The sequence below is a fragment of the Herpailurus yagouaroundi genome, unplaced genomic scaffold (assembly GCF_014898765.1).
Source record: "Herpailurus yagouaroundi ecotype Mexico unplaced genomic scaffold, PumYag 196, whole genome shotgun sequence".
NCBI lineage: Eukaryota > Metazoa > Chordata > Mammalia > Carnivora > Felidae > Herpailurus > Herpailurus yagouaroundi.
Window position 1 is genome coordinate 36405475 of NW_024412427.1, and position 12880 is coordinate 36418354.

The window sequence follows — 12880 nt, forward strand, 5'->3', positions numbered from 1 at the left end:
AACACGCAAGGTGCAAATGATGGAGACATGACGGCAGTTTGTGTTGATGAGAAAAGACCTGGACAAGTTAAATGAGCATGTCCCTGCCCCCTGAGCCCTGGCAGCTCTGCTCAAAGCCAGAGTACAGATGGAGGAAAACCCCTCCATGCTAAGCAAGGCACCGTCTAGCAGCCTCCTGACTCAGCCAGGTCAAGGGCCACATGGGGCTACTGAAGGGTTTTAAGAGCAGAGAAACCAGAGGGTGAAATATGAAATTTCTGGCACAGCAGGACACTAGGGAGGAAATGATGCCAGTACGCGGCTGCATAAGGCCAATGAGCGCAAATTAATAGGCAGATGTCTACCTCTTTTTAATTTTTTTTAATGTATTCATTTTTGAGAGAGAGAAAGAGACAGAGTGAGTGGGGGAGAGGCAGAGAAAGGGAGAGAGAGAATCCCAAGCAGGCTCCGTACTGTCAGCACAGACATGGGGCTCGAACTCAAAAAACCATGAGATCATGACCTTAGCCACAACCAAGAGTTGGATGCTTAACTGACTGAGCCACCCAGGCGCCCCTATCTACCTCTTAATGTAAGAGGAAACAGCCAAACAACTGCACGTGTCCAGTGGATAATGTCTCCTAGACAAAGGAGAAACCTTGCAAAGGTCCAAACAGACATGCAAGTTGACTGAGTTCTAAAAAGTTTTATGGCAACCAAAGTTACATTATAACTTAAAACACTCCATAAGACTTCCCACGGCCTGTGAAATGCCATCTCACTTCAGTGTTAGGTCCTCCCTTTTCTGCTCTATCTTATCCCTAAGACATCTCACCCTCTCTCTTTGGCTTAAGTTGCTTTCCCAGAAAGCCCTCAAATCTTCACCCCAATTTCTAACTCCCAGGGCTGAAACTTCCCCACCCAGACTTTCTAAAAGCTCTTCAAACTCAACAGACTCCCCAGCAGAGGAGACCAGGCCCCTGACACCAGCTGCTGATGCCAAGAACCCTGCCCTCATGCCTGATCCCTTCTCTCCAAGCCATGCAAGCCGGGCTCCATGGGGTCTTATCATGTGTATGTACCTCCCACCCCAGGCTCTGCCCTACCACCCTTCCTGGCTGCCGTAGCCTCCTCCACGCCAAGCTCCTCACAGCCAGTGGAGCCATGCCACAGGCTGCTCTCCACACAGCAGCTTCAGTTGTCACTTTAAAATTTCCTTTGTGCTATATCACTCCCCACCCAAACAATTCAGTCAAGAAGTGACTTGTGAAACCCAGCAGGGTAGGTGTGTGCAGAGGCTGGAACCACAGTGGCCTAGACCAAGAGTCAGTCTTAGCAGGGTGAGGGACAGTCCACGCTGGGGGTAAGGAGAGGGCAGTGGCATGAAGCAGGGCATCAGAACCCAGGCAGGGTGAGACATGTTCCTACAGTGGGGTGATCAGGCACAGGCTGGCAGAGCTCAGGCAGAGTGAGGAGGGTGTTTGCTTGGGGATGACTTGGTGCAGGTACCAGAGCCTCTGAGAGGAAAGGCAAGCCCCTCACATGGCTGGGAGGAGGAAGAAGACCCAGTGTAGGATGCTAGAGCTCTAGCAGGACCCATGATGGAGGGACAATGGTCAGATTGGTGATGTCTGGGGAATCTGATCAAATAGGTAGGAAAGATAATAGGATCTAGGTTTCTCACTACTAGAGAAGGGAAATACAAATACAGAAGTGGAGAAAACTAGAATAAATCCTGTGGTATGAGACTGGAAGCAGCAATACCAGCATTACTTCCCAGCATCAATTTAAATAAACAGATGGCAAATAAACATGTGTGAACATGTGTACATACACTGTATATACAGTTGACCCCTGAACAACACCGGTTTGAACTGCAGCAGGTCCACCTATATGCAGATTTGTTTTGATAAATATAGTGCTGTAAATGTATTTTCTCTTCCTTACAATTTTAATATTTTTTTCTCTAGTTTATTGTAAGAATACAGTATATAATACATATAACACATAAATTATATGTTAATCAATTGTTTGTTATCATTGAGGCTTCTGGTCAACAGGCTGTTGGTAGTTAAGTCTTTGGGGAGTCAAAGGTTATAGGCATATTTTCAACTGCACAGGGGCCAGTGTCCCTAACCCCCATGTTGTTCAACGGTCAAATGTATTGATAAACGTATGAATACACTTGCATATATTCCCTGGTTTTGTCTATTGAGGGAGACTGGTGGCAGTGATACACCAAAAGCAATGAGCACAGGCAACACCAGATCCCCTCTAGAAGGAACCAGGGCTCCTTGGAGAAATGGTTGATTACAGAGCTGGAACATGGAAAATACTGGAACATGGAAAATACAAGATGAGCCTAAACACTGTATGGTGCCAGAAAGTAAGGAACCACTCCAAAAATGTTAGGAATATGTGCAAAGGTCAGGGAGCCACACTGAAGGGGCTCCCACTGGCCATAGCCAGACAATTTGAGCCTCAAAATAAATAATGATAGTAATAGACTATAATCCATTGAATAAAAAAGACAACCATGAGATCATACCGATGTTTACTTATTTAGAAAGTACTTCTTCACAAAATATGTGTTAATTACTAGTGGAAAAAGAGTGACTTCACAATGGAGAAGCCTGGCATTCACCACAGAATCAAGTGGCCAACACTGCCACCACCAGCATGGGACAAGCTGACATTATGTGCCTCCTCACAGGACACACTGAGAACACAACTTCACTTCATGGTCTTCCTGCCAGAGATGCATAACCTAAATCTAATCATTAGAAATGCCAGATGACCCAAATGGAAGTATACTCTGCAACATAACTGACCTGTAATTCTCAAAAAGATCAAGACTAAGGCACTGTTCCAGACTGAAGGAGAATAAAGAGATGTGACAAGTCAAGGCCACTCCTTGTCCTGAGTTGAATCCTCTGTTACGACATCACCAGGGTAACTCCCAAAACTCAAATGGGGTCTGTGGATTGGATGGCCACCACTATCCATGTGAGTTTCCTGTTTCAGTGGGTGGTCATGGGGAGAATGTCCTTATTACAGGAAAATCACAAAAGTATCTGAGGATGCAGGGCATCAGGTCAGCAACTTACTGCAATAGTTCAAGGACAAAAGTCCTTTGCTGCTCTTCTAAGTCTGATACTGTCTCAAAACTAAAAACACAGAAAAACTAAAAACATACCAAAATCCTCAATGACTTCAATCACATTTAGAATAAAATCTAGCCTCTTTTTCACATCTGCAAGGCCTGTGGTCCTCTCCCGTTGCACTCAATCTGCCGTCTCTGAGGCCACACAAAGGTGCTGAGCTCTCCCGCACCAGGAACATGTGTCACCACTCTGGCTCCTTCTCACACCTGTGGTCTCAGCTCCCTGAGCACACATCCTTCCACAGTAATTCTGAGAGCCTACCGTGTGCCAGACACTGTTCTAGGTGCTGCGAACACAGGAGCGAACTAAAGATGGAGCATGTGTTCTGTCATGCGAAGAGACAAACCACCACCCCCATCACCATATCACATCCTTGCTGTGGGAAGACAGACAGGCACAGAATTGGAGTACTCACTACAGTCAGTACGGGCATTATGTGCATATTCTCATTACATTTTTTCAGTACCTAATGAAATAGAACAATGCTATTATTCTTTCCCCTTGAAAGATGGAGGAATTGAGGCAGAGAGAGATCATATCATCTGCCCAGGGTCCCACAACTGGTCTGGCCTTCTTCAAAACTCCCGTCCTTCCCACCTCACTATTCTGCCTCCTCTTAGGTCCCAGTAGGAACAGATGGTGGCTCTGGAACCAACAAAGTGAAGAGGAAGAATGTGTTATTTCTAAACAGATCAGGATTATCCACAGTGACACACTGAACTTGGAACAAAACTGAAGGCCATGGGCCAGCCCGACAGAGCAGGTACCCACAGCCCCTCAGCAGGGCCCAGACACAGGGCCCAGCAGTACAGAGACTCAGTAATTGCTGCCTAGTACCTTTCAGGGCCTTAAGTTACAATTATTTTAACATCTATTCAATATTCAATATCCAATATCAATTTCAAACATCTATTCGGTCTGTGAAATGGAGCTTCTTAGAAATGAAGGTTTCTGCATGATGGAAGTACCTATATCAGCAGGTTGCTCATCCAGTATAAAACATATAGAATTACACTGAGTACATTTCATGGAACTCACTGGGGAAAAAGGCTTTTGTAAAGGATCTGTGGCTGGCCATTGGTGGGGGTAGGTGATTTTTTTTTTTTTTAATGAAAAAGTTTGGTTGCTAAGAGGTCAAAGGTCAAGATCTGGTACAGGGTGCAGGAGAGATTGGGATGTGAATGACAGAAAGTTCCAGAAGGTAGGAGGACGCAGGGTGGGATGGGGCCAAGGTAAGTGTGTGCCTGATGACCATTTGAGAAGTAGCAGTATGGTCTGCAGGGGCCCCATATGAAGGCCTAGTTGCAGGATCTGTGGAAAGGGGAGGTATGGAGGGGGCAGGCATGACTGACAGACCATGATGGTGAGGTGACAACAAAACCAGAAGGAAAATATCAAAGGGTTCAAATGTTTCAATTTACATTTCAGGCTGAATAATAAAATATGTTTTAAAGAAGTCACTAACAGTACTAAATATGATCAGAATGAGAATTTTTAAAGCTACAAAGGTCAAAAAAAGATCGTAATTAGATGCATTTTCACTTTGTTTTTTGGAATTGTAGTTTTCATACTTACCTTAAAAATCATTCTTTTAATATAGGGTCTCTCAGATAAGAAATCCAACATAGAAAACCCAGGATTGGAGCGAATGGTCCCCATGCCGACCCAGTACCCGCCAGAGCTGCTAGGTCGGATGTTGTCTGGAAATCCAGGCAGGTTCTCCACGAACAGATCAGCCCCTCCCTTCATCAGGCCAGACACGTAGAATCTGAAAAATTCACCCAAGCAGGTAGTGAGCAGTAGCCCCCGGATTTATGGAAAAATTTTAGCCAAGCTCCAAAATTGTCTTGGTTCCAATCAATTTATGGAAACAACTATAAACCTGTCCATCATGAACAAAAGCACAGCTGATGACAGGGGCCCCTGCCCTGGGCCCAACTAGATGCAGTTGCAGGAAGATGGCCCACCTAATGGATAAAGGGACCCAGGATGCATGCAATCAGCATTAAATTGAGACTTTCCAAGGCTGCGACTTTTCAAGCAGGGTGAGACGGGGGAGAAGGAAAAGGCATTCCTGAATTTTACTGCTTTCCTTATCACACAAAGGAGAAGGTAACCTGCCGCATCTCAGATCAGATCATGTAGGTTGATGTCTCCCAGCCCATCCCAGGCCAGGCCACAGTGAGCTCTGGCCATCCCGACAGCTCAGTGGGTACCGCACATACCTTCTTATCCTTGCCATTGTTGTCTCGGCCACCAGGACAAAGTCCTCTGCAGGAGAAAGCTGCACTCCGTTGGGGAACCGCAACTGGTCCAGTAAAACCTTCACTTCCTGGGTCTTGGTGTCATACTCTAGCAGGCTGCAGGGCGCCAACAGCTAAGACTCACGTGGGAGAGTTCGTGGCCTTGCCCCATTGGAGCCTTGCTCCCCTCTGAGCCTGGGGCAGAGGCCTGCAGAAGGGGATCCTCCTTACGCTGCAGTGACAAGGCCCCTGATGGTCCTCTGCCCAGACCTGGCTCCAGGCTGCCCCTGGAGGCCTTCCCATCTGAAGCAGACCCAGGCATCCTCTTCCTGAGAACCCCCTAGTCAGTTTTCTCACTGAGCTGGAATCTGGCTCAGCACCAGGGAGGGCCCCCATGGCTCCAGCCTCACAGGAGTTCCCCTTTGGAGGGATGACCTGAAACCCAGGCCAGCCTGCACGGTCCCGCCTAGGGTGCCAACCGACCACATGCTCAGATGGACTGGCCTGTTTTAATTTCATTTTTCAAAGAGAAAGTGTGAACATCTTGCTCTGTTGTGTTGCATCCATCACCCATTTCCAGAAGCCATTAATGTCCTATCTCAAAAGCTGCAATATGATGCTCAGAAACACTCCAATGACTCCCACAAATAAGCTCTGTGAAGTCACCCTGACTGACTGATGATCTCATTGAGCAGAAGATCTGAAATAAACACTCACCGCCCATCATCTGTTCCCTCCATAACCAGAAGCAGGTAATCTCGTCTCTGCCATTTGCTGCTAGAATCTGTAAAGTAAATCTTCCTCCCATCCTGAGTTACTGTAAGATCATTCACAAAGGACATTTTCCTCCCCTCTATCGGTGTCTCAGAGGAGAGCAGCAGCTTCACCTCACCTGAGGTAGGAAGGAAGAAAAGAAGGGAGGGAGAGAAGACCTGTTTTCATTCCAAGAAATTGTATCTCAAGGATCTCAAAATATTAATCAGCTTACCTGATTTAAAAGGAAAAACTAAGATGAGCTTCTCTCACATGCCAGTAGATTTATTCCCTTACAGTTAAAAACCAGTGTTTTCCTTTCTTTCATCTGTTAGGTGATAAATTTTTTTAAACTAACTTCATTAAAGGCAGAATCCTCCCTCTACGGATCAGGACCTCTTCCTTTTATCAAGACAAACTGACTTTTAAAAATCTATTATGAGTCTTAGGGGCGCCTGGGTGGCTCAATCGGTTGAGCATCCAACCTCAGCTCAGGTCATAATCTCATGGTTTGTGAGTTCAAACCCTGTGTATCAGCACAGAGCCTGCTTTGGATCCTCTATTCCTCATTCTCTGTTCTTCCCCCATTCTTTCCCTCCCTCTCTCTCTCTCCCTCCCCCTCTCCCCCCAAAAAGAAAAAAATAATAATAATCTATTACAAGTCTTAGACAAAAGGCAACTTTCTTTTCATTTGCTTGAGAGAAATACAAAATGTTCCATTCACCTGGTTTTAAGTAAAGAAATAGTGATGGTGGTAAACTTTTAAAAATAGGAAAACAACCATTTATGGAATGATAAGCTCTCTCTTTGTATAATCTCATTTAAACCCTCACACGATCCCCCAAGGTAGGCACTACCATTAGCCCTGTATCATGGTAAACTGCACAGAGAGGCTGAGGCAGCTGCATAGTCACACAGCCAGCAAACAGGTCCCAGGTACTACCCACGATAACAAATTCCTCCATCATACAAACTCCCCTGCTGAAGCACATAGAGAAAAACAGGAGGAACAGGTGGACAAAGAACAAATGAAAAGACAGACACAGAAAACAAACAGACGAGATACAGAGAGACACAGAAAAACAAAGATAGAGGAGTTCTAACTTTTTAAGGATAAGATCCTGCAGCTAAAAAACAAATAGGAAATTGGGATATATGACAAATACCATCATGTAACTGATACATGATACACGTAGGCATTACTTGCAGTACTATTCAATGAATAAGAAAATAATACAAAGTTTCCAGTAGTCTTACTGAACAAATATCATTAAATCCACTTATGTACATATTGTTTAAAACATCTGAAGTCACCACAGAAGGAAAGAAGACATTGTTACATACGTTTCCATGGATTTACTTCAAATAGTCCCTTATACGCATCAGCCACAAAAAGGGTTCCATTGGGCCCTGCCCGGATGCCCAGGGGCCTCCCACAAGCAGGCTCATCATCTCGGGTTTCTAGAGAAACAAATGGTAGGAATCAGTGGCTGGTCCCAGGTTCTACCTGTGTCTCCAAGCATCTCATCCATCCCGTACTAAATATATGTCAAGCTGTTCAGAACAAAAAAGACCATGGCTTTAGAGACAGATGTATACCCTAGCGTTCCAGCCCCCTCAGAACTTATGACAACTGTCTGGTGTATCCAGAGAGACCAACTGAGAACATGGATCTGAACATATGAACAACAACTGGTACCCGAGAATCACATTCATATCAGCATCCTGAGACTTGGACAGTTAACTCAGGGACGTCATCAGGACCCAGGCCCCAACTCTAGAACCCCCACCCCGGAATCTCAGGAATTGTGAGTTTAATCCCAATAGCCTGACGTGAACACTGTGCCCATCTATGGCACTGCCAGTTGTCCCTCCACCTGGCTTAAAGTAAGAGCTACTATTTTAATACCTTTTTAAAACCTGAGGCAATGCATATTTATTGCAGTGGTGTTCACTGCAGGGTTCCTTATGCAGAGGCACTTACTGCAAGGATTCTCACTGCAGGGGTGCTTATGCAACATGCTTACTGCAGGGTGCTTTCTACGGGGTGCTATCTGCAGGGTTGCTTTCTGCAAGGTGCTTTCTGCAGGGTGCTTTCTGCAGGGTGCTTTCTGCAGGGTTGCTTACTGCGGGGTGCTCACTGCAGGGTTGTTTACTGTGGGGTGCTCATATTGCAGAGTTGTTTACTGCAGGTTGCTTACTGCGGGGTGCTCACTGGGGGGTTGCTTACTGCGGGGTACTCACTGCATGGTTGTTTACTGTGGTGTGCTCACTGCAGAGTTGTTTACTGTGGGGTGCTCACTGCGGGGTTGCTTACTGTGGAGTGCTCACTGCGGGATTGCTTACTGCAGGGTACTCACTGCGGGGTTGTTTATTATGGGGTACTCACTGTGGGGTGTTCACTGCAGGGTTGCTTACTGCAGGGTGCTCACTGCGGGGTTGTTTACTGCAGGGTGCTCTCTGCAGGGTTGCTTACTGCACGGTGCTCACTGCAGGATGCTCTCTACAGGGTTGTTTACTGCAGGATGCTTACTGCAGGGTGCTCTCTGAAGGGTTGTTTACTGTGGGGTGCTCACTATGGGGTTGCTTACTGCAGGGTGCTCACTGCAGGGTTGTTTATTGCAGGGTTGCTTACTGTCAAGTGCTTAGTGCAGGGAGCTCACTACAGGATCACTTACTTCATGGTACTCTCTGCTGGGTCGCTTACTGCAGGGTGCTTAGTGCAGGTGCTCTCTTCAGGGAGCTCTCTGTAGGATGCTTTCTGCAGGGTTGCTTACTGCAGGGTGCTTACTGCATGGTTACTTACTGCAGGGTGCTTTCTGCAGGGTTGCTTAGTGCAGGGTACTCTCTGCAGGTTGCTTACTGCAAGGTGCTTTCTGCAGGGTTTTTAAGGGTTGCTTACTGCATGGTTGCCTACCACAGGGTGCTTACTGCAGGGTTGTTTACTGAGGGGTGCTTTCTGCCAGGTTGCTTACTGAAGAGTACTTTCTGCAGTGTACTTAGTGCATGGTTGCTTACTGCAAGGTGCTTTCTGCAGGGTTTTTAAGGGTTGCTTACTGCAGGGTGCTTACTGCATTCAGGATTGCTTACTGCAGGGTTGTTTACTGCAGTAAAGGGGTGAGCGGTGCTTACTGCAGGGTGCTTTCTGCGGGGTGCTTACTGCAGGGTGCTTACTACAAGAATCCTTACTTCAAGACACTGACTGCAAGATCACTCACTGCCAAAATATGGAATGGAAGAGGCAGGTTAAAAAACTGGATGTACAGTATGATTCCATCACAAAACCAGAGTATCTGTGAACAGAAAGATATCTGAAAAGCTATTCACTAGAACGTTAACAGTTACATCTGTGAAAACTCTGAGATGATTTTTACTTCCTTCTTTGTACCTTTGTGTTGTTTGCAAATGAAAATGCATCATTTTTACAAAAACATTCTACCTATTAAAAAACAATAACTAGGGGCACCTGGGTGGTTCAGTGGGTTAAGCGTCCAACTTCGGCTCAGGTCATGATCTTGCAGTTTGTGGGTTCAAGCCCTGCATCAGACTCTGTGCTGACAGCTCAGAGCCTGGAGCCTGCTTCAGATTCTGTGTCTCTCCCTTTGTCTCTGCCCCTCCCCCACTCACACACTAAGTCTCTCTCAAAAATAAACAAACATTAAAAAAAAACAATAACTAATAAAAAATCTGTGGGTTATCAGTTTTTAATGGTGAGATTCTTCTACTCTCATTTCCCAAAAACTGAGTGACTTCAGGGTGTTTTGACTTTGAATGACACTGCTGAAATTCCTGGGAAGCTAATGTAGGAATGACATTTAAACCTCCAAGTAACAACAAAGCCAACTGTGCTTCCACAGCAGCACTGTGACAATGGCTATAATCTTCTCCAAAGTTAACCTCAAGGATGAACACAGGCCACTATGGAATGGCAGGGGGCGGGGCCCATGAGATAACTGGCAGGTGTGAAGGCCACTGCCTCGAAGAGTAACAATCAGGTACAGTGAGGTCCAGGGACCACAGGGCAAATGAAGAGCTGGTGATAATGCCCAGGTCAGGTTCGATCTGCCAGGTGGTCAGGGGCTCTTTTTTCTTCAAGGGTGAACCTGACTTCTAGGGAGAGTTAGTTCCACACAGTCATTCAGCACTTTTCTCAGTAACAAGAGACATGTATCAGGGGAACGGTCACTAACTTACTGCATGGGCCTGAACCAAAGCGGGCAATGGTCTCTACTTCACCATTTTCAAGTTTTACGATCCGGCCATCTGCCGTACCAGTAAACATCACATCTGTTTAAAAAAATAAAAAGGAATAAGAGTTACTAGATTAGCCTAAGAACTGTCATAGCCTTCTACAACAGAGGTGGTTTGTTTGTATTTTTCATCTCTAGAGAGAAAATGGCAGTTCTGAAGATGAAGAAGTTGTCTGAGTCCTTAAAAAGTCCTTAAAGCAAGCAAGCAGTGATAAAACCACGGGGGCCTGGGGCCCAATGTCCCAGGTATGTGGGCTTGAACCTGACATTGGAGCAAGGGTGCAGCCAGCAGACACCAATCTGAAAAAACAAGTGAGGATTTTCTACTCTCAAAGGAGCAAGGACTCTCGGGCTGACTCAGCACTCAGGGGCATATACGATCATGTCCGCCTCCAGTGAGTGTCTGCTGCTGCGTGGATTATATCCAACTGAAGAGAAAGAACTGCTAGAAAGTCGCTCAGGATAAAACTAAAGCACACTGAGTGCTCACTTCATCAGCACATATACAATTGGATCAATGCAGAGATTAGCATGGCCCCTGTGCAAGGATGACACACAAATTCATGAAAACACTCCATAGTTTTTAAACGTATACAGGCAAACTCTAGGACAACCACTAAAACAATTCTATAGAAAAAGTATAATTGATATGCTAAACAAGAAGATAAAATGGAATCATAAAAATGGTCAATAAAACTATAAAAGTAGCTATACTTGTGGTGAATATAGCATAATGTATAAAATTATCAAATCCCTAAGCCGTACACCTGAAACTAATGTTAACACTCTGTCAACTATACTAAGACAAACAAAAACACATAAAAGGCAGAAAGAGGGTGAAGACAAAAACAGGAACAAAAAACAAAGGAACAAACAGAAAACAGTAATGATTATGGTAAATATTAATCCAACTATATAAATTATCACTTTAAACATCAACGGTCTAAATATACCTATCAAAAATACAGAGACTCTCAGAAGAAATCAAAAAACAAGACCCACTACATGCTGTCCACAGGAAACGCACTTAACATATAAAGATACACCAAGAAGAAGATATACCAAGTCAAATGTTGACAGAGCCAACTTCAGAGAAAAGAATATTAGGGATAAAGAAGAACATTACATATAATAAAGGGTCAATCTTCTAAGAAGACATCACAAGCTTTAATGTGTATGTGCCTAATAACAAATCATCAAAATCCACGAGGCGGCACTGATAGAAATGTAACGACAAAGAGATAAAAACACCACATGAATTGAAGACTTCAGCATCTCTCTATATCAGAAATGGACAAGTCCTGCAGACAGAAAATCAATAAGGACATAGTTGAACACAAGGGCACCATTTACCAATTACATACAATTGACATCTATCAATTACTCATCCAAATACAGCAGGATACACCTTTTTCTCAAGTTCACATGGAACATTCAGGAAGACAGACCACAATCTGGGCCATAAAAACACCTGAATAAATTTAAAAGAATATAAATCATACTCTCAGACTCTCAAATCTACTCTCAGACCACAATGGAATTAAAATCCAAATCAACACAGAAAGATGGCTGGAAAATCCTAAAATACTTGAAGATTAAACACACTTCTAAATACACCGAGGTCAAAGAAGATATCTCAAGAGAGACTGAAAAACATTTTGAACTAAATGAAAATGAAAATACAACTTATCAAAACCTGTGCATGCAGTGAAAGCAGTGCTTAGGAAGAAATGTATACCATTGAATGCATATATTAGGAAAGAAGAAAGAACTAAAATCAATTACTTAAGCTTCCATCTTAGGAAACTAAAAAAGAAAAAGAAGAGCCAAGTAAACCCAAGGTAAGTAAGAAAGAAAGGATAAGAGGAGACTGATATCATTAATATGAAACTGGAAACAGGAAATCAAAAGAGAAATCAGCAAAACCAAACGATGGTTCTTTGAAAAGATCAATAAATGATAATCCTCTAGCCAGGCTAAGAAAAAAGAGAGAAGATACAAATTACCAACATCAGAAATGAAAAAGGGAATATCCTGATAGACCCCATGGACATAGAAGGATAATAAAGGAATATCATAACAACTCTATGCTCACAAATTCGACAACCTAGAGGAAATAAACCAATTCCCTGAAAAACACAATCAGCCAAAACACAAGAAAAAATAGACTATTTGAATAGGCCTATATCTATGGCAGCAATGAATCAATAACTATAACCTTCCAAAACAGAAAGCACAAGCCTCTCATTAATGAATTCTTCCAAACATTTATAAGGAAGAAATAACACCGGTTCTCTACAATCTCTTCCAGAAAATAAAAGCAGAGGGAATACTTCCTAACTCGTTCTATGAAGCCAGCATTATCCTAATGACAAAACTAGTCATTACCAAAAACTACAGACCAAGATCTCTCATGAAGACAAATGCAAAAACCCTCAACAAAATATTAACAAGTCAAATCCAATAATATATGAAAAGAATCATACACCCC

General features: G+C 44.0%; 1 protein-coding gene and 1 non-coding gene across 3 annotated transcripts in view; one reads left to right on the top strand and one right to left on the bottom strand.

Moving 5' to 3' along the window:
- The window catches only part of APMAP (adipocyte plasma membrane associated protein), a 36096-nt gene that overhangs the window by 3139 nt on the left and 20077 nt on the right, over positions 1–12880 (bottom strand). Inside the window, exons 4-8 of one of the 2 annotated variants that reach the window (XM_040447902.1) lie at positions 10334–10426; positions 7484–7600; positions 6104–6278; positions 5369–5503; positions 4719–4911 (exon numbers count right to left, since the gene is read on the bottom strand). In XM_040447902.1, coding sequence (XP_040303836.1) covers positions 4719–4911; positions 5369–5503; positions 6104–6278; positions 7484–7600; positions 10334–10426 — 713 coding nt within the window. The remainder of the gene's footprint in view (positions 1–4718; positions 4912–5368; positions 5504–6103; positions 6279–7483; positions 7601–10333; positions 10427–12880) is intronic. The other variant, XM_040447901.1, reaches the window with a different exon arrangement.
- Positions 10872–10973, top strand: LOC121012600 (U6 spliceosomal RNA). The gene has a single exon (XR_005782182.1). It is a non-coding gene; the product is annotated as a U6 spliceosomal RNA (small nuclear RNA).